General features: G+C 31.5%; 2 protein-coding genes across 2 annotated transcripts in view; one reads left to right on the forward strand and one right to left on the reverse strand.

Annotated features, from left to right (window-relative positions):
* The window catches only part of LOC107451916 (flavin-containing monooxygenase 5-like), an 11,317-nt gene extending 6,295 nt beyond the window's left edge, over window positions 1–5,022 (forward strand). Inside the window, exons 2-3 of the mRNA XM_016068157.3 lie at window positions 421–1,062; window positions 3,609–5,022. Of these exons, the coding sequence (XP_015923643.1) occupies window positions 430–1,062; window positions 3,609–4,772 (1,797 nt within the window). The 5' untranslated portion in view covers window positions 421–429 and the 3' untranslated portion in view covers window positions 4,773–5,022. The remainder of the gene's footprint in view (window positions 1–420; window positions 1,063–3,608) is intronic.
* Window positions 5,023–6,905: 1,883 nt separating this feature from the next.
* Window positions 6,906–22,759, reverse strand: part of LOC107451908 (uncharacterized) — a 29,338-nt gene continuing 13,484 nt past the window's right edge. Inside the window, exons 3-7 of the mRNA XM_016068141.4 lie at window positions 18,854–18,978; window positions 16,890–16,986; window positions 12,835–13,106; window positions 8,207–8,321; window positions 6,906–7,190 (exon numbers count right to left, since the gene is read on the reverse strand). Coding sequence (XP_015923627.1) covers window positions 6,956–7,190; window positions 8,207–8,321; window positions 12,835–13,106; window positions 16,890–16,986; window positions 18,854–18,978 — 844 coding nt within the window. The 3' untranslated portion in view covers window positions 6,906–6,955. The remainder of the gene's footprint in view (window positions 7,191–8,206; window positions 8,322–12,834; window positions 13,107–16,889; window positions 16,987–18,853; window positions 18,979–22,759) is intronic.

Here is a 22,759-nt window from a genome sequence, read left to right on the forward strand (position 1 = left end):
TTAAAAATTATTGAGGAATTTTTCTTCAAATGTTTGGCGTGTTCTGTTCCTGAAAGATTTACTAATATTCTGGAGATTTTTTTCAAGTTCTTCGGCCTTTTCCTTAGGGAAATTTTGTTTCTTATTTGCTGCTAAAAAATGGCGTCTGATTCAGTCAATGACTTTGATGGAACTAAATGAAAACGTGATAAATTAATGTCCGATATTTACAGGCTCCCGCTAGACGGCGTTATCGAGCGTTGCGATCGCGAATTGGAAATTCTGAAATTCATTTCTAACATTTTTTACAACTTACGCGCTATTCTACACGCATTTTCTACACGCTAATTTTATACAATTTGGAAATTTTTGTTACCCAATTTATCCAGTTTCATTTATAATCATTATAGTTAATCTTTCTTACATTTTTGCCCTTTGTAGATTTTTAAAATGGCGACCAAAAAAAGAATCTTGATAATAGGAGGCGGATTCGCTGGCATTACAGCCATAAAAAGTTTGAAAGAGGAAGGCCTTGAGCCCGTATGCTATGAAGCATCTGATGCTATTGGCGGTACTTGGCGATACAGGGATGAAGCTTCTCTTGGCAGTCCATCCATAATGCCAACGACAACAATCAATCAGAGCAAGGAAATGGGAGCCGTCTCGGATTGGATGCCTGATAAAGCTCTTCCAAATTACATGAAACATTCTCAACTGCTTACAGTATTTCTTCAATACGCAGAACACTTTGACTGTTGCAGACATGTTACCTGCAGAAGGAAAGTTCTAAAAGTAGTTCGCTCTAACGATTACGATGAAACTGGTAAGTGGTGCGCTGTAGTTCAAAACATGGAGACATCACAAATAGTTACAGACACGTTTGATGGAGTGATAGTAGCGGTTGGTCAATTTGGCTATCCGAAAATGGCGCACTATCCGGGACTTGATGAATTTAAAGGAATAAAAATGCACACACACGAGTTGAAACATGTTGACATTTTTAAAGGGAAGAATGTTCTGATTATTGGAGCTGGATGTTCAGGATTAGATGCTGCTGTTGATATTAGCAACGTGTCTAAACAGGTAATCTCTTTTTTCTTGAGAAAAAGAAACTTGGTGCTTATCTGTTTCAGGTTTAAAAATAGTTTAATACCACAGTGATAATCTAATACCATCAATGATTTCCATCCAGGAGTGAATTTACCCCAAGAAGGAAATTCATGATTTCAAAGATGGAATGATTTTAGATTTTAACATTTGTTTCCTGCTACGAATACCGTAGCGTCTTCAGAATGGAATACTTTCTAGGTTGGTAGGTACTTTATTTTCTTCACACTAGAGTTGCACAATGGACTATTGCCAACGGTTTAAGAAACATCCCAGTGAACTATCCGAATATATGAAATCCCAATTTTTATCCTTTGCAGAATATCGACTCGCGTGCAAAATCAACGACCTGCTTGCAAAGTCGAGCAATTTACGGTAGAACAGTTTAACGAGTACCAATATCGTGCACTATCGGTCATTGAGCAGCCTGATCAAGGTGGTCACCTACCCACTTACAGACCACAGCCAACAACTTCGATGTTCTACTGAGAACCGAGTCTTTATGATCAGTCAACTGAATTTTCTAATGAGGTGTTAGATTAGGTACGAAATCCATCAGAAACTATTTCTGTTGCGTAAGTTCCGATGTTCTTAAAAATGGATATTCCAGTCAGAAGTTGAGTCTTTAATGTGCAAATCTTGTTACAGAAAACACTATCAGTGAATAAGTTTATTTTTATTAAATAATAAGCTCTAAAGACATAAAAAAATTGAAATTAACGCTTTGTTGTTTACATTTTAAAACAAGTTCAAAAAAATCTTAATAGGACTGAATACGCTGTGTACATACATATTTTTTGAGTTTCATAGGGGGTATGAAATTGTGGATACAGTAGAAGGGAAGGGAATGAGCTGAAATAGAATAGAAACTACTGACCTACATTAAGCACACTGACCTTATATATTTACATTTTGTGCCTATTATCACAGAATTTATTACCTATTACCGCAATACCAGTAGTATTTATTACCATAGTTAATAAAGCTTCTCTATGGCACTAATAATGAAATAGCAATTTGTTACGCTCTCTGTCGGAATGGATAAGTCGTAAAATTTTATATGTATATTTTGTCAAATATGAAAGCTCTAGAATCTATTTTAGAATAATAATTTAAAGGTCTAGTATGCAACTGAAGTCCTTAAATTTACAATGAGCTAAATGAAAGGTGTCACCAGAAATAGCTTTTAATCTAATGATAGGTTTTTTAGGTAACTAAGATGCAAAAATAAGAGTAAAGACACTCTTCAAAAAAGTTAATTAACTTATGCTAATTATGAGCTATTAATAATGAAATCGGACACAAAAGTGTAATTTTTCGATGACTCTCTCATGAGAGATGGTCAAATTTAGGTAATTACGTTTCCAATAGAAGAAAAAAAAATGAAAAATTGGTGTCAAAATTATTGTTTCTACTTCTTTGTTTCCTTCAAATATCTGGAACTAATTATACAAATAAAAAATGCACTTAATTATAAAACTTGGTTGCACAAAGCTGTAAGTGATTTCAGACAAAAAAAGTTTTTAAAATAATTACTCTTTTTTTTAATAATTTCATTTAGGAATCATTTATACTAATTTGATTTGCTTTTGTCGTAGGCTAATTGGAAAACTCGACACTTAGCAAATTGCTGACGTCTTTTGTTAAACTTTTTGCATTGCTGTAAGTCCTGTAGTTTTGATGCAAAGAAATGCAGGGGCGCTTTATAAATGAAGATGCAGTCTGGTAGACGTATTGAAATAGTGGGCAGAGTGATTTTTCAATTAGCCAATAACTCTAACTCATGATCCAGGCTATGGATACCTTGATACTCGTAAATTCTGAATTGGGATGATTGTTCAAAGCCGATTGTAAAATATTTAAAAAAAACAGCCTCTGAGTACCTTTGCCGTCAGGGTAACCGTGGAACGTTTTCGTGGTTTTCTTTTCCATTTAACACGAGTGCGGTTTAGTTTCATCAAAAAGTCCTTCACGAAAGCAAATTAGGACGTAATTTATGACATAACTTTGACATAACATTTATGATATAGCATATGACATAATTTTTATTTAAAAAAATATGTCATATGCTATATCATATGTTGGTTGAATAGTTCCTGAGAAGTGGAAAAATTTAAATTCCTTTTCTGCATGAAAAAAAATCGCTTTTTGACTAGGAAAAATTCTTGCAAACTGAGACAGGAATATAGGAGAATCTATCAAAAATTTGTCATTCATAAACAAGATGAGATGAGAAAGTATTAAAATGTAAAGTAAGAAAATATTTATTTGAACGAATGATTTAAAAGAAATCTGATTTCCGAAATCGTTTTTTTAAGGCATACAGTACACATTTTTGATATTTATTTTAAACTATTTATTTTTATTTATTTTTTTTTATTCATTTTTGGTCATGCATTTTTCAAATTATTTTTCTCATTCCTGTATCATTAAGTAATTAAATTTTTTTCATACATTTCATAAATAGTGAAACATTTTTAAAATGAAATATTTAAAAAATTCACAAAATTAAACTTTTTTAGGTTTATCTCAGCACCAGGAGTGGGGTATGGATTATACCAAGAGTTGGTCCGTATGGATTACCACTTGATTTCTGTTATCTAAGAAGAATATGGTGGTCGTTGTTCACCCTTCTTGGCCACAATGTGGGAAGTCGGTTTTTAGAAGAAAAAGAACTAAATAGAAAATTCAATCATAATTTGTACAATATTAGACCAACCTATCGCGTGCTTTCAAAAGATCCCTCTGTTAACGACATAATCCCCAGCAGGATTTTAACCAAATCCGTTATTGTCCAAAGAGATGTTAAGTACTTTACGGACAGTGGTGTTGCATTTGAAGATGACTCGAAAGTCTATGATATTGATGCAGTCATAATGGCCACTGGCTACCATTTGGAATTTCCTTTCCTTGAAGACGATATTTTCGTAAACAAAAATGGAAGAATAGAATTGTACAAGTGTGTGTACCCTCCTAAATTGAAACACCCAACCTTGGCTATAGTGGCGCTAGTCTTACCCTTTGGGCCAGGATTCCCATTGGGCGAAATGCAACTACGTTGGATTTCAAGAGTATTCAGCGAAAAGTGCAAGCTACCGACGAAAGAAATCATGATGCAAAGCATCGAAAAACGACATGAAGAAAACGTAAAACGTTACGTCCAATCCGATAAAATGTCTATACGAGTAGACTACATAGATTATTTGGACGAACTAGCTGTTGAGATAGGAGTGAAACCTAATTTCTGGAATCTTCTTTTTACTGATCCAAAACTATTCAAGGCTTTAATTTTTGGGCCTTCGGTTCCATACCAATATCGTCTAATTGGTCCACATAAATGGGATGGAGCAAGGAACGCCATACTTACGACTTACGACAGAGTACGTTATCCTCTTTCAAGCGGAAAACGAAAGCCCTTAAAAAAGACTCACAGTGCTAATAAATTAATTAAATATTTAGTTGCAATTTTATTGTTCTTAGTATTTTTTAATAGTGGAGGATATTTATTGAGGTATTGCATATTATTGTTGATAGCTTTATACATAAAATCAATGCATTCATTTGGTTGGAAATATTTTCTTCATGTACTATTGTTGCCTTTTTATGTGCCTTGGAATGGTTTTGTACCTTCATTCTTCGTGATTTTGTTTGTTCCTTTTATATTAGCAACAATACCAAAATCTTAAGATTTAGTTACGTTAAGTTTTAAAAAATGTACCGTGCCCATAAAAATAAAAGGATTACCCTGAATAATGATGAGAGTTTTAATAACATGATTTCTTAAAGTGCGATTTCTCAGTAAGAGTTTGACAGATTTTGCTCAAATATTATATTTTGCTATATAAAATTAGATTCTTTGAAGTGATGTAAAAAAATTTTGTATTTTGCAATTCAAAATTTTGCATGCATTTATGTAATAAATAAATATGCATTGAATCCTTTTGTTATTTCATATATACTAAGAAGTACACATACAATTTTTTTTCAAGGAAATATCAAACATTAAGTAATTTCGAAAAAGAATGCATGACGAGAATTTCATTAAATAAATAAACGAGGTATTGTATTGTTCAATGAAATTGATGAGCAGCTGCAATAAAATCTGGAAAGCTTTAAAAACTAAATTTATACCCATGCATTTATGGAATAAATAAATATGCATTGAATTCTTTCGGAAATCCATATATACTAAGAAGTACACATACATTTTTTTTTCTTTAAAGAAATATCAAATATTAAGTAATTGCGAAAAAGAATACATGACGAGAATTTCATTAAATAAATAAATAAGGTATTGTATTGTTCAATGAAATTGCTGAACAGCTGCAAAGCTTTATCTGGAAAGCTTTAAAAACTAAATTTCTACCCATGCATTTATGGAATAAATCAATATGCATTGAATTCTTTTGTAATTTCATATATACTTGGAAGTACACATGCAAGTTTTTTTTCCAGAAAAATATCAAATATTAAGTAACTGCAAAAAGGTATATATGACTAGAATTTCATTATATAAGTGAACAAGGTATTGAATTGTTCTATGAAATTTCTGAACATTTGCAATAAAGTCTGGAAAGCTTTATAAAATAAATTTTTAACCAATGTATTTATGGAATAAGTTCTCATAGAGCCACATTTGTACATACATTCATTTCACACATACATTCAATTCTTTTCGAATTTGAAATATTCTAGGAAGTACATGTACTTCCTAGAATAGAAAAATTGTAAAAATATTGCGAAAAATTGCATGTGCACAGACAATTTTCTTACAAGAAATATCAAATATTAAGAAACTGCAAGAAAATATGCATGACGAGAACTTTATTGAGTAAATAAATTAGGTAATATATTGTTCTAGGAAATCGCTGGATAGCTGCAATAAAATTGGAAAAACTTTAAAAGCTAGATTTTTTTTAATGCATTTATGGAATAAGTAAATCTGCAGTGAATCTGAAATGAATCTGCAGCACTATCTTCAGCAATCCAAATTTGTTTGCGACATCAACGAGATTATTATTGAAAAAATTCAGTTTGGAATGAACTTTTACAATGCTCATGAAATTTATATATAGTAAAAATTCATAATTTATGAAGTGAATCTGCAGCACTATCTTCATTAATCCAAATTTGTCTGCGACATCAATGAGATTATTATGGTAAAAATTCAAAATTTAAGAAAACAAACAAGAAAAAACTGTTCTCCCTAAATAACTTTAGATCTAATAGGATCTTCACGTTATAGGACTCACTCTCAATGGTCCAAGGGCGGTGAACCTCAACTATGCTAATTAATTAGGGCATACGATATTTTAATTTACGAAATCAGACGCAACAAGGTAGTTTCGTTGAATAAACATACCCTTTCTTCAGCAGTTTGCAGTTTTTGACACCCAAAATATAGGGGGCAGCCGCAATCTGGCAAATATAATCCCCATAGTTGAATCAGGAGAGCTGTTCAAAGTTTGAATCCCTTAATGTTAATTTTATTTTTGCGTATTTCGCTGTATCTCGGGATTTTTTTAAGTGAGTTGAAACATTTTTGCACATAAGTATAAAATGTGTTTGTCCAAACGTAATTTCATATAAAAAATATATTTTAGTAAATATTTATTGTTTAATTTTATAATAGTTTGAATTTTAAGGTATGCAATTTTTCTTTCACTTAGGTCTCATCTGGAATATAGATAATATTATTTACACAATATCATCATATCTATATCACCAAATTTGATACCATGTAGTTTGACACGCTATCGTATTCCTGACTATATGTGCATAATACATAAATTTCTGAAACCAATAAAAATCTATCAAAATATAAAAACACAACTTTATTAAACTATGTACAAGATCTATGAAGATATGTTTAATACATGACAGACGCATATATAGATATTGTAATAAATAATAATATATGGGCCCAACTAGACAATGACCTATGATTAATTGCTCCAGAACAGGTGTAGATCCAATGATTGCGGCAGAGAAAACCCCTGTCGTGAGGAATAACGTCAATGGCAGATTGCACATCCACTTCTCGAGTATCGTAACAGTGGATTCTGACTGCATTTTGCAAACATCGTCTGTAATTCCAAGTTGCGCTAAAAAGTGCAAATTTAATTATTAGAGTTGATCAAAAATCACTTTTTTTTCTTGTTTTTTGATTAAATAATGCAATCACTAATAATAGTTTTATACGAAAGTCGCGTTTACTTTAACTTTTAATATCTTTCAGGATTAAATTTTTTTATTGTTCTTTTTCTTTAGTGGCACTACAGATTTGCTATGGCCTTGGCCTTCGCCAGAAGTCTTTTCCAGACGTCTCCCCGTTTGGCGAGTGAATTATTACCCATCGCGCAACATGTTACAGTAAAAATAAATTTTTATGTCACGATTATTTAATCAGCTCATACATCACACTGATAAAAGCATTAAATTCCACGATATAAATAATGTAAAAATACGCGCATTCAGAGATGTTTAAAAAAAAGGAGAAAAAAACAAAGGAAAAGTACTATTGAAGCCTAACGAATCATTACTGAAAAAGACGAAACTGAGCATGAAAATTTGCTAGATAGATAGTGGAATAAGGCCGGAGTTGCAAGGCGATTGTTAGATTGGCAACCCAATTGGTTTTGATGGGTTTTTTTCTGCCTTCCTCACAAATTATTCATCGGATTTAAAAATAAATTACCGCTGCAACAGCACAATTTTATTTTAAGGAAATCAGTCAATATTTTTACTTTTTAATTATTATATTATTTAGTTCGTAAAAAATATTCTACCAATATATGATAAATTTTATCAAAGTAACAAAACTAAAATTTCAGCTTCTTTTCCTTTGAACTATTTCATGATAGCACAAATATATTTGGGGGACCGGAAAGTAATGTCGTTTCGGAGCATTATATATTCGCTAGTCTTAAAAACCAATTCATTTTTTTTCCCGATCGATTTCGATTCATTTTCGATCCAGCGTTGAAAGGTTGTTGCTAACGTGGAAGAATACATTATTGATTAAAAATAAAATCTTGATAACAAATATCAAATGCACCAAAACGACATTACTTTCCGGTCCCCCTAATATTATGGTAAGTGTAAAGTGACAAGTATATACCAGCATTCTTTTCTTAATCGATCCTCATCATCTCGGGCTCCAAGTGCTTGGTCCCTTTCATACTGATGACGATCTAGGCAGCCTCTCATTTCTTCTGTAGCTCTGGCATTACACCCTGAATAAAATAACCGTAACTGTAATCAATCGAATCAATTATCCGTAGTGATAGTTACAGTAAAACGTTTTAATCTGATATATAATGCAAAATCTAAGTTTAAATTTAAATTAAAATAAATTCATAAATAAAACAAATATTAATGAAACTTAGTCTATATTTTTACTATATTTTTGTAGTTACTATATTTTTTGGTAATGCAATAAAGTTTTTCTTGATAAAATCATCGTTTTTCACAATGTTAAACACAATAATTAAGATACTGTTAATTGTTAGGAAAGATTTGGTTATAAAGATATTCATATGCTGAGAATCCTTCTGTTGGAAGTTAGATCATTGTTTTGAAAGCACATTTCGCTGAATAGTTGTCTAGTTTATAGACAGTTTAAAATAATTTTATATCAATATATATATATGTATATATATTGGATAGGTAGAAGCATCTAATCAATTAATTATAAAAATATTTATAAAAAGGGTAATTTTTCATCATTCTGACTAAATGTTGAAGAAGATCTGATTTTTATCATCAACGAAAGAAGACTGATTATATCATTCTTTACGAGATACTGAGCAAAACTCTGAATAGCTACAACTTTCATCATTAACGAAAGAGGAATAAAAAGTCTCAATTCTCAACATTCAGAGCAAAACTCTGAATAGCTACGACTTTCACCATAAACGATAGAGGTATAAAAAGTCTAATTTCTCAACATTCAGAGTAAAAGTCTGAATAGCTACGACTTTCATCATTAACGAATGATGAATAAAAAGTCTCATTTTTCAATATTCAGAGCAAAAATCTGAATGGCTACGACCAGGGGCGTACGCAAGGGGGGGGGTTTAGGGGTTTAAACCCCCCCCCCTTGAGCTCAGACAAAGTGAATTTACAAAATAATACAGACAAAAATAAAAATTTTAGTAGAAATTATGCGGGTTATTATTTTTTAAGACTATATATTTTTATTTGCCTTATGCCTACTTTTTTTTTCTCACGGTATTTCTCAGAATACTGATAAAACATTTACTATAATAGGGTTGTATTTTTGAAACCAAATTCACGTGATACTGTTACGGGCGAGCCCCGATCACTGGTTCCTTTCTGACCTGCCAGTCGCGATAGTTTTCGAGACTGGCTGGCATTCGCGAGGTCTGGAATCCTAGACGTTCTGTCGTCTTTGAGACAATTCGAGAATTTTGTAGATGCGGTTAAAAAAAATTATATGAAAGGGGGTTACATTTATTTTCGATTTTAGTCAGACTAAGAGTTATCTCTGCCGCTTGTCCTTCGGAGCTTGTTTCTAAATCTGTTTTGTTTTGGAGACTCTGTGCTCGTTGAAGTTATTCATTCCAGCTCGAAACTTTGAGATCGTAGCTTAGTGGATATTTCTGTGCCAATATATATGTATATATTTTTGCTGTTCTTGGATCTTTAGGATGTCTAAACGCAAGAATTTAACAATTTTTAATTACTTTGAGAAAAAATCACGACCTGAAATTAGTGAGGTGACAGCATCTAGTACCAATGTAAGTTTTTCTGTTGAACAGAAATGTGATACTTCCGTTGAAGAAAACGTTTCTAGCGTAACAGAATCTGATGAATGTGAAAGCGGCCCTCAAAGTGTTACTTCCCACCCATATGACATTGGACTTTTTTCAGAAGATAATACATGCGAGGATAAAAAACTGGATATACTTAAAAATGTTTGGGAACCCAATCCAGCATTTGTTTTTCCTGAAAAAGGAAAAAGAAAATTGAAATTTCAGTACAAATGGCTTTATCGCTGGAAATGGCTTGCATATTCAGAGGTTAAGGGTGGTGCTTTTTGCAAATTTTGTGTACTTTTCGCCCCAAGTGGTGCCGGTTCTGGAAAGCAACCTTTAGGCCAACTGTGCAATGTAAAATTTGACAACTGGAAAAATGCTGTAGAGCGATTTTCTGAACACGAGAAATGTCTTTATCACAAAAAATCGATCGAAACTGCTGGGACATTAAACGATATTTTATTTGGAAAGATGAAACCTGTGGATGAACAAGTTGACAGTGCAGCAAGCAGAAGAAAATTAGAAAATAGAAAAAACATTACTCCAATCATTGAAACCATCCTATTTTGTGGAAATCAAGGTCTCGCTCTAAGAGGACATAAGGATTCGGGAATAATTGCTGAACAACCAGGTGAAGAGAACGACGGAAATTTTCGGGCATTGCTTCGTTTCCGGAGTAAGAACGATTCGACTCTTAAGAACATTTTAGAGTCAAGCAGAAAAAATGCTCAGTATACCAGCCCTCGATTTCAGAACGAAGTTATTGAGGTTTGCAATATTTTAATCCTGCAAAAACTAGTCAGCAAGATTAATGATGCAACTTGCTTTTCCATTCTTGCAGATGAAACAACTGATATTGCAGGTATAGAGCAATTATCGTTATGCGTTCGATATGTCGATAAAGAAAATTTTAACATCACCGAACAGTTTTTGCAATTCATTCCGGTGCATGACTTAACCGGAAAAGCAATAGCAACAACAATATTAGACCAATTACAGTCTATGAAAGTTGATATAAAAAAGTTACGTGGACAGGGGTACGATGGTGCTGCATCAATGAGTGGAAAAATTAATGGTGTACAAGCCCACGTAAGAAGTATTGTCCCATCAGCACTCTATGTACATTGCTCTGCTCATAGCCTCAATTTGGCTGTATCAAATGCATGCGAAATAACTGGCATTAGAAATTGCTTAGGGACAATTAAAACATTATACGACTTTTTAAATACGCCAAAAAGACAGTATGTCCTATCTTCAGCAATAGAGGAGATGGAAACCAGCTCTAAGAGGGAGAAAATTAAACAGCTATGTGCAACCCGTTGGATGGAAAGATACGACTCAGTAACCGCTGTGGTGGAACTTTTCGAGCCTATCGCCGAAACACTACAAAAAATATCAGAATGGAAGGATAAGGAATCAGCTACCCAGGCTAATTCTTTACTGTGCACAGTATCTAATTGCCAGTTCGTAATATCTCTTTTGTGCATTTACAAAGTTTTCACCATAACAATCCATCTCTGTAGATACCTACAAAAAACAAGCATAGATTTGATAGAGGCAGTGAGTCTTGCAGAAGATGTCATTAAAGATCTAAAATTAATGCGTGAAAATGCCACTGAAACATTCTCTGAAATATTCAGCTCTTCTTCTCTTATGCTAACAAGCATTGGATCTTCCACTTCCATGCAAATCCCTAGAATAACAGGAAGACAGAAAAATCGCGATAATTTTCCCTCATCGACACCGGAAACATATTTCAGAGTTAGTGTTTTTATTCCATTTATAGAAAATTTTATAACACAATTAAACTTAAGATTTGTATCGCATCGTGATATTTTGAAAGGATTTCAGTGTCTTCTACCTGCCGATCCTTTCATTTGCCAACCTTCAAACATAAAGGCTTTTGAAGCATTAGTGGAATTTTACGCTGGAGATTTGGATACCTGTAAAGAAAGCCTTAAGTCTGAACTAAAACTCTGGTATAAAAGATTAAAAAGGATTAGTGAAGACGGAGGTAGTGTTCCAAAAACTGCGGCGGATGCTCTTGGAGTGTGCAATAAAGATATAACACCAAACATTTTCAAACTCCTAGAAATGTTGGTCGTTCTACCTGTTTCAACGAGTGCAAACGAAAGATCCTTTTCGACTTTGCGCCGTTTGAAGACTTATTTACGCAACTCAACGGGAAATAATAGAATGAATGAATTGGCGCTCTTCATAGAGAATTTACCCCAACTGTCGAAGACATTTTAAACGAACTTGCAAAAACACCCCGCCGTTTGGATATTACAGTATAAATCAATAAATTTTTAGCGTGTTTGTATACTGGTTTAATTCCCTATTTATTGGTAAGTCATTTTTTAGTTAAATTCATTGGTTTTCTATGGAATATTCACATTTATATGGTTATTATTTAGGTAGCTGTTACAGTATGAGTAGTTTTTTCTGGCTTGATTTATTTCTACTTTTTAATAAAAATAAAATATTTTACCTCTTATTATAAAAAAATTATATTCTTAAACAAAATTTAACTAAACAATGTTGTCGAAATAAAAAGTCAAAATTGTCTAGCTGTCTTAATTAGGGAAGTAATAGTGCTTTATTGCATACTCGAATTTCTTTTAGTAATTTCTGAAAATTATGAACCCCCCCCCTTGAAAAACTTCTGCGTACGCCACTGGCTACGACTTTCATCAATAATGAAAGATGATTAAAAAGTCTACTTTCTCAACATTTAGAGCAAAAATCTGAATGATTACTACTTTCTTCATTAGCAAAGAAGGTTTCCTATTTCCACAAATCGAGAAAATGCCTGATAAAGTGTGAACTCCAATCATCAACGAATCAATACTTTTAAAGACAACGATTTTGTTAATTGACAAGCCTTTTATAAAAATGTTAATACCAATAATTTTAAAAAATTTGATAAATTTTGAAACAAAAGAGTGCATGCATCAGAAATTATTACCGCTAACGAACGGAGATTCTCCAGTGAGGGCAGAACTGTACACAGATCTCAAATGAGACTCTTCAGCTATAGCTGGTACTGCTAGTGTGGGCAGCACTCCCACAAAACCTTTGTCCACCATGGGAGATTTGATGGGATCAGGCTGAGGAGGACAGGTCCAAATCATGTCTCCCGCACTGTCAAGTAAGTAGTTGCCCATTGAATGAATGTCCTCAGAATCGCATTGTTTTTTAATAACATCGCTTGTACAGTGGCGAAAACGATCGTATTCCCTGGAAAAATACATAATAATACATTTAAAAATACAAGGAAAAAAACTGCATAAGTATAATAATGACATGCTAGAAAAAGCGGAAAAACTCCTTACACTAATTTTTTCTGCATGTTTTCTTCTCACAAAGAAAATTAAAAGTGAATATAATTAAGATAATGAACCATGGCTCAAAAAAAGCTGAATTGGGTATAATATGAAAAAAACACAACTACTTCGATTTAGTAGGAACAACATATGACGCAATGCTAAACGAATGGAATTTAGTTGTTGTTTATTTAGTTATTGTTATTAGTAGTTGTTGTTATTTGTTTTAGTTGTTGTTGTTTATTTAGTTGTATTTAGTTTCAATAACTTTTCTTTATAATGCAATAAAATCTGGCGAGCAGCTATTTAAACGATCGAACACTTCGTTTGTTTATTTGTGGCTTGAAGTTAGGCTCGCAGAAAATGCCGTTCATGGGTTAAATTTAGTAGGAACAACACAACCTGTGACGTAGGCTATATTATACCCAATTGGGTATAATATGAAAAAAGCACAACTACTTCCACTTACTAGGAATAACATTTACCTTTTAGTTTAATTAATAAACTGAGTTTTAAATATGCTTACTAAATTCATAAACTTCGGTAAAACAACAATATAAATTATTTCCAAAGGAACTAGACTAATACAATTCCAACCTGGCGAGTAGCGACTTATAACAAGACACTTCATTTGATGCTTTTACTTGTTGCTAGAAATCAGGTTCGCAGAAAATGCTGTTTACTAGTTAAATTTAGTAGGAATAACACGATCTGTACGTATGCTATAGTATGCCCAATTTAGATAATCAGCAACAAAAATATTACCCTATCAACAATAATTACCATAGCAACGCTGAAATAAGATGATTAATTTACCTATAATTACCAAACAAAGAGCACTACTTTTGGTAATTATGTAAGCAACTGGGATTGGCAAAATATTACCCTATCAACAATGTTTACCTTAGCAAGGTTGAAATGAAATGATTTATGCTTGTGGTGTTAGGTGTCTAAAAATGAGCTTGCGTCATTGAAACCACATTTACCTCATACACCATAATTCCACAGATAAAATTAACAAATACCTAGCTATTTATAATAACCAAATAAAAAGAAATGCTTCTTTGTAATTATGTAAGCAACTGGGATTGGCAAAAGTAATAATTCAAAAAAAGTATCTTCCTCCCAAAGTTTTTCATTGTTGTCGATGCTTTTTTATTGGCCACAAAATCACGAGGCAGGATCCAGTCCTCCCGCATTTATATTTACATTGTTTTGGTTGTTATAAACATAAAATTAATAAAAGTCATAAAATTATTGTATTTAATTTGTTGTGAATCACGTAAATAAGAATAAGAAAATTATAATAATAAAAAAGTAAACGACAAGCGAAAGTTACGCTGCCACTATATATTTACGTTAACAGTGGGAGATATTATACAGTTTCTTGTTATATTTAATAATATAATAGCATGATGATCTAACACTGTTTTCTATTGTTGTCGATGCATTTATTTTGGCCACAGAATCACATGGTAGGATCCAGTCTTCCCACAGTGATATGTGCATGGTTTTGGTTTCCATAAAATTAATAAAAGTCATAAAATTATTGCATTTCGATAAATATTTTTGTATACCTAAGGTATTTACCTGTACAGCTATTATAATGTTTTTGATTCTCTGAAACTATTCAACCGTTTTTGCTTAAATTTTGTATTTTGCTATGTAAAATTACATTCGTTTAAGTAATGCTGAAAGCTGTATACCTTACAATTCAAAAGTTTTTTTGACCATTCTTAAATAAAATAATAAAAAAAAAAGGAATATTTTTCGCATGGAATTCTATGGATAGATTAGGGGTCGGAAATCCAAATCCGTTTAAATAAAAAAGGTATGTTTATTCAGAGAATCTAAGCTTTTGTGTCTGATTTCGTACCTTGAAATATCGTCCTCACTTATTAACTAGAATATATGAGGTCACCCCCTTGAGCCATTAAGATTGAGTTCTAGAACGTGAAAATCCAATCATTAGATCAAAAGTAATTCAGATTGGTCTATTTTTTGACACACTGTACATATATTTAAAGTTAATAATTTAAATTTTCGTAAAAAAGAAAACTGTTTCATGCAAAGAAATAGCAATTATTGCAAAACAATCACCGGGGTTGGTGGGCGGCAGCAAACAGAGAGCTTAGCCCCTAGCTTAATAATATAATAAAAAAAATATCATTAATAAGTTTAGAAACGCTATATATGACAGAGGGTTGCATAAGTGATACGAAAAACTTCTAGAAACATTAAAGCAGATCATCATGTATAAAATGGCAAGGGAACCTATGCCCGGAAACGCCCTCATATGCTGCTAGGGCTGCTTCACTATTATGAACCGTTTTCTCATATGCTTCAGAACAAGTCATAATAGGAAAGTGCCCCTAGCAACGTGCGACAACATTTTAAACTTGTACATTTCGACAAAAAATAGACTAAAAGAAATAGACTAAAAGACTAAGCTATACGAAAAAAAATCGGTTGTACCTTTTAAAGCAAAACTAATGCTATACTTGAAATCCCCATACCCGAATTAGGTAAGATCAAAAATTTATATAAATGCAAGAAACAATTTGTTCCCCAATGTAACTTACTTGTCAAAAAATTAAGATAACGACACGGTAACTTACATCCATATCAACAAAGGATATGTTTACAGAGAGGCGGTAATTGTAGAAAGATATTTCTTCAAATTTGAATTAAAGTTCTATAAGAAAAGTAGAAGCGTTCTTCAAGCGTGCCCCAAAAGGTATCGGAATCTAACGTCTATAATGTTCACTCTTAAAAGCGTCGAATATAATATGGTTCAAATTTGTGCAACTATAATATGGTGCATACTATTACTATATTTTTGAACTAAATTCGAATTTTGATTCTAAAATTCTGTTCGAATTCTGGTCGAATTTTGATTCTGTTCGAATTTTGATTCTAAAATTATGGCAAAATAACGGGCAGTTGTCTGTCCATCTTATTAACCTTATTAGCATTATCTTATTAAAGAATATTTTCCATTTTTACGGTTTTGAAACCATTTGCAACTAGTATGGTTATTAAGTCATGAATACAAAACTATACGAGTTTTTAACTATTTACAGCTATTTTGGTTTCAAAACCGTAAAAAAAGTAATTTAACTGGACATAGGAGCTAGGCTTTTAGTTAAGTAAGGAGCATTAGAGTGAGCAGGACATTGGACATTCTTCATGAGGGTTAAGGGGAATAGAGGTGTCAACTCTGAGATTCAAACCCCCGTTCTGTCGGTCATGAGATTGACAGATTAGCTCTCTTGGCTATAATATGTACGCAGTTGCAAAGAACTAAGCTGCTTCATTAGGTGAGCTTTGTTAGTACAAAAATTATTGTTATTTAACCATTTTAGGTAAAAATAGTTAATAAACGATTTTTCTCACTGTTAATATTTTCATCATAATCTTAATGATGGTTATTTAACTGTTTCGTTTAAATATGATAAAATAACAATTAAATAGATTGTTATTTAGCCATTTTTTCCGAGAAATTTCTAACAGTATATACTTATTTTATATTACTTCTCTATACATTATTAAGTTTCAATTTCAACGGAATAAATGATTCAGCCTAATACCCAATTAAGGTTGCAGTGATTTGGTATCGTATTATGGTGCAAAATACAGCTATTATGTTTCAATACTTTAAACCAAATTTTCAGAGACTGCATCAGCCCACACTTACCGGCAAGAAGCTTGAGAAGTTGGCGCATCCCTCAATGCAAATATTTTTTCGCATTTCTTCATGTCTTCCAAATGAAAGCAATCATAACTCCACCAACCTGCAAAGTGCATTTAAAATGTTAAAAGGAAAGAATATCCTTAAACAAAGCATTTAATAGTTAACTCCAAAAAATGAGCACAATAAATATCATACATGCATGGTGTTTTATAATAGTTGCGCTTTAATATGTGTTTTAGAATCTTCATAAAAACTGTTATTCTCCAACAATTACCCATGTGTTGTCATTTCGTCATTCGGGTATCAAAAATGCAGATGTGTTGACCACTCTTTCAGGGGGTTCATATTAAAAGTGTCAACGTTATACACAATAAGAACAGATAGAACAAATAAAAAGGTAAGAACATCCATGCCTCCAACAGGGATTCGAGCCCGGGATCGTCCTAACATAAGGTCTGCTCTCTGACCCCCATAGTCTGGTCGGCTTTTATAAAAACTAAAGTCTACAAAGTGCACACCATAAGGGTTGCCAATTAGTATTTAAGCAAGAAGGAAACAAAAATGCTATTTAAACTTTACTATTGAGGAGGCAAAATGGAAAACGTCAAAACCTGTTTAATTGCAAGAGGAAGCATCGAGTTGTCGAAAGTTGATTTTAGAAACTCCTCTAAGTTTCATTGACAATCAAACTGGTTTTTACGTTTACATTATGATTTCCACACTAGTGACTTTAGGGATTTTGATAGAATTTTTTGTTTCTTCCAAGATTTAATATAAACTGGGGACAGTGTAAGTACATTTTTTAATTTTATTTTTAACGATTTTTTCCATTTAAAATAATTAAAATTATTAAAGAAATCGAAATTCACGTACTACCAATCACAACAGGTGAACAAATCATTGAGTTTATAGGAAATTTCTTTATATGGAAGTGAAAAAACAAAAAAAAAGCAATCGAGTTCTTGACCATTATAGATAACACTTTTTCCGAATTTTATCTTTTTCCTAACTTTTGGAGGAGCTTATGTTGAGTTCATTAAAAAGGTTTGTACGTAAATAAATGAGTTTTTGTTTGCAATTATGAACATAGAGGCCCTGCCATTGCATTGAACACAACAAATTAGGCATTATTAACTTTTATAGCAAATCACAACATTATTTTAAAGTTTTTTCTTAATTATTATTATTTTTAATATATTTGGCTTTATATAAATTTTTTTATTCTAATGATCACTATAAAATAAAATTCAAAGTAAGACTTATTTCAAAAAATTCAGATTGAACATGTATTTCTCCAAAACACATAATTTATTTCGATTTTGCAATTAGTTTTACCTCTCTTTTCCTAAACTGTTACAATCAGTTCAATTTACAAATCTGACACTTTAATAAAATCACCCCAAACTGTTAGTTCCGAACCACTGCATTTATTTCTGGATGCGTTTTTAAATTTATTTTTAATTAGGCATTTAAAAATTGCATAAAATTTTTTTAAAACTTTGAAGTAGATTTACCTTTCAAAACTAAGATTGCACTTATTTTGCAGCTTATTTTATTTACTTCAAGTAATCAATTAAACTTTATTTTTTGTTTGTATTCCCAACTGTTACAATCTTTTCAATAGGCACTTAAGCAAAATTGCTTCAAAAATTGAAGTTTTAAGAATTACTGCCGTTTTTTTCATGCATGAATCATTTATTTATTTTTGCTTACTATCAAAAAGCATGCTTTTCTTCCACGATTTTACAATATACTGACACAATAACGTGCTGTTTACGCCGTAAATAATATTTTATTTGACAGAACAACAGAACTTTATATTTATCTCCGGAAGTACAAAGACATTCGGGTCTCTTATAAGTAGCTGGAAACAATTGTCGGCTGATGGATACATATAATAAATCAGAATCTTCCGAAAGAAAAGAACCAAGAATTGGTCATTATGACGGAGAATTGTGGCTACTCACCTCCAAAAGAATCACAGTTGTCCTGCATGAATTTCCACGCCCTGTTGATGAGTTCTCCGCTCTTATTCGGGGTTGGACATTTGATGATTTGAAGAACCATGCAGTTTAAATTGTCCTCCAGTTTTCTAGAAAAATAAATAAATAAGTCATTTGCATTAATGACTATATAAACGAGCTGTGATAGCTCAGGAGATAGAGTGTTGGGCTCGCAATAAGGTGAACCGGGTTCGAATGCCAACGATGGCTGGTCGAAACGAATTCCGCACCTGACTCGCACTGACCATAGTGTTGGTGCAAAATATCCTCAGTATTAGACGGATCATGGGTTAGAGTCCCCTTGCAGTCAGGCTAACCATGGAAGGTTTTTGTGGTTTTCCTCTCCGTGTAACGCAAATGCGGGTTAGTTCCATTAAAAAATCCTCCACGAAGGCAAATTTCTCCCATTGCGTGATCAAGGTGTTCCCTTGTCTTCTGGATCGGGTTCAAAATTGCAAGGTTATAGAGTTGAATACTGGTAGTCGTAAACCCCAAATTGGGTCGGCTGTTCAACTACGGTTACAAAATAAAACGATTAAAAATTGCTAATGGCGTTAAGCCTTTTTCTTATAAATAAAAAAATAGAGTTTTTAGTAAAAAGGCATGTTTAAAAAGTTCATATTTTTTTAAAAATAGTTTGTATGCAAAGTATGTTTTTTTTATAGCAATATAAAAAATTATTTTGAATTAGTTTCAAATTACATATATAGAGGTTCGTTATCCATTTTCTATAATTATATTAAATAATTTTTGCGTAAGCCCTCGCTAATTCTGTCGTAATCCTTTTTATTTCTTTAACCATATTGTTCAATCAAAACTGAAAGTTATTCAATTAAATTATCATAGTATTTTTTATCGCATTAGTAAAAGAGTAGAATATTTTTTGTTATAAGTAAATAAAAAAGTACAAAAAGATGTAAAAAAAATTTTAATTACTTTTTTCTCTATTAGAAATACTTTCCATAATCCTTACTTATTTCTTTTTCTCTTATTTCTTTTTTTTAAAAACTTTTCGTAATAAGAAAATCCATAGATTTTTTTCACTTTACTCATAAAAGTTTTATTTTAGGGCTTTGCGAATTGATCATTGTTCTAAATATTTAAGAATGCTTAATATAAATTGCCTATTATCAACTTTGCTATCCTTTATGTATTGCTTAATTTCATTTTTTAATTTAAAAGGTTTCAGATATTCCTTTCGGGAATTATCGTAAATACTAAGATTAATTCATTATTAAAATTATTCTCTTTATACGAAAATACTAATTTCAGTGCTTGGAAACAATAGTTGTAGATCCCTTTTATCAGAAAACTTGTAAAATATAAACAAAATAAATAAATAAGAATTTAAAAAAAACAAAGAAAAAGATGAGAAAAAAATATAGCATCAAAGAAGGTAAAATAGAAGTAGTATATCAAGGCTAAGACAAAATATTTAGGTTGCATCAAGTGGCATCGCTTTTTAGCCTATGTCCATTGATAAAATGATGCATCGCTCCTTTGGGGTGATTGATGGTGAATGACTTGTTGATGATGAGACTTGATGATGGGGCTTGCTGATGATAAAAACAGTTTTTTTCTTTTTACATATTTTATTGTTTTTTATGAGGCATTTTCAATGGTTCCTTGAATCATTTTTTCATGTTTTAGATTTTTGTCCTTTCTGTAACAATTTTTTTTCATTAATTTTGAATATTTTTCACTTTAAGATCATTTAACTTATTAACCAATTTTGTTTTCTTTATAAATTAGTGTAAATTAATAATTGAATCGCATTTTTTTTTAAATTTCCTACAATAACAGGTGCTGATGTTGAACAGTGTTTTTATAGAGATAAGAATTTGCTTTCTGGCAATCTTTCAGTTTTATGATTTTTAAAAAATTATTAACTTTCAGTTTTAAGATTATTAAAAATATTTAATAATATTCTGTAACTCTCATGTTCTTGAAGATTTCAACTAAAAATTATAAAACTCTTATTGATCTTTATCAGTTATTCATTGGCATTTATTTTATTAATAAATTTCTCATTTATTTTAATTTTTGTATTATTTTGTATTAATCTTATAAGTGCAGGTTACGTTTTATATTTTTTTTAAAAAAAAGGTCAATTTTGAAATATGTTTCTAGCATTTTAAAGAACACTATCTTTCAATTAAATGTCGTATTTGATGGTTTTTAGAGATTTTTTCGTGTTTTTAAGGGCATTTTGCTTAAAGAATTCAAAGGTCATCAGCACCCTGTATTTTCTTATAAGCAACTATTAAAGCTAAAACAATCTAAATGAGTATGCTACCTGCGTAAATTCATAAGCATTTTAAAAACAAAAAATATAAAACAGTTTGTTTACAGGAATTGATCACTTTTATCCTTTCATTTTTTTTCCAACTTATAGCTCAGTTTATTTCAACTTTTCTTTGCCAAAACCAGAAACCAGAAAAAAATCGGTTTCATGACAATATACATGTATACTAGCGTCTTAATTAAATAATATAGATATTCATTAAAAACAATGGAGAACAAATAAATTTTTTGCTTCATTTATGCAAACACTCGATCTTGCCTAATTCGGGGGTGTGAACTACAAATCTGAAATTTATTTTGCTCCTAAAGCTATATATTTTTTAAATGACATTTTAAGTCTATTTTTTATCAAAATGTACAAATTTAAGAACGTCATATACAACAACGGATGCTATAAATGTTGCGACAAAAACACATCACCAGAATTAAAACTGCATAAGAACCCATTCCCGCATATGTCGTCATACGTGGCTAGGTGCGCTTTCCCTATAAAGACTTGTTGAGAATCACGTAAAGAGACTACATGTAATCGGGAAACAAATCAAGCAAAGTATGACAACATTTCCGAGCTTAGATTTCAATGCAATTTTAATCCTGGTAATGTGTCCTAACTCTCCTACAAGTTTATCGGAACATTTATGTGACCCTTTTGTTACATATAACGTTTTTAAACTTGTACAATTCGTCAAAATTAGACTAAAAATGCCATTCTTATTGGAGATACATACCGATTGCAGATTTGAATTCAGCGATATAAAACTATCTATGTTAACAAAAAAAATCATGCAAAAGAAGAAGAAAATATTTGCGTCCTAGTAATATTTAATGCAATTGATTACTCAAATTAATATTAGTTGAACTTGATATAAAAAAAAACATTTTTAAATATTATAGCGTAAAATACAAGCAAAAGAATAAAGATATAACGTCAAATAGAGAGCGAAAAAATAAAGTAAGTCGAAAACAAATACAAATAAGGAAATTAAATCATATGATTAATATAAATAATCTAATAAAATTTGATCAAACTAAATTGCTTCATGAGTGGTAAAAAATCTGATTCTACATGAATCATTGCCAGGACAGAAACAATAATAAATTCAAAAAATGTAGAGAAAAGCGGTATGATTTTTTTTATTTATTAACTGGAACAATAACTGAATCAATTTGTGTATTCCTATCTTTCGCGGCTCGCTGACTTCAGTAACTGCTTTTGTTCTATTTGATATCTCAATTTGTTGAAGATGAAAATCTAAATGACAGTTTAGAACAAGTGAGACATTAAATTTTCAAGTGGAAACTAGTTTTATAACTGATGATTTATGTTACATCACACGTTTTAATCTGATTTGGATGTAAAATTGGATTGTTGAGTGACAGTGAAGACTAGTTTCATAAATGCTGTTTCTTATGACATAGCACATCTTTATCTGATTTGTATATAAAATGTAACAGTTGTGTGACAGTAACGACTAGTTTCATAAATGATATTTTAGGTTACACAACACGTCTTCAGCTGGTTTGGATATAAAACTGGATTGTGATGACTAGTTTTATAATTGCTGT

Source organism: Parasteatoda tepidariorum, chromosome 7 (genome assembly GCF_043381705.1).
Source record: "Parasteatoda tepidariorum isolate YZ-2023 chromosome 7, CAS_Ptep_4.0, whole genome shotgun sequence".
NCBI lineage: Eukaryota > Metazoa > Arthropoda > Arachnida > Araneae > Theridiidae > Parasteatoda > Parasteatoda tepidariorum.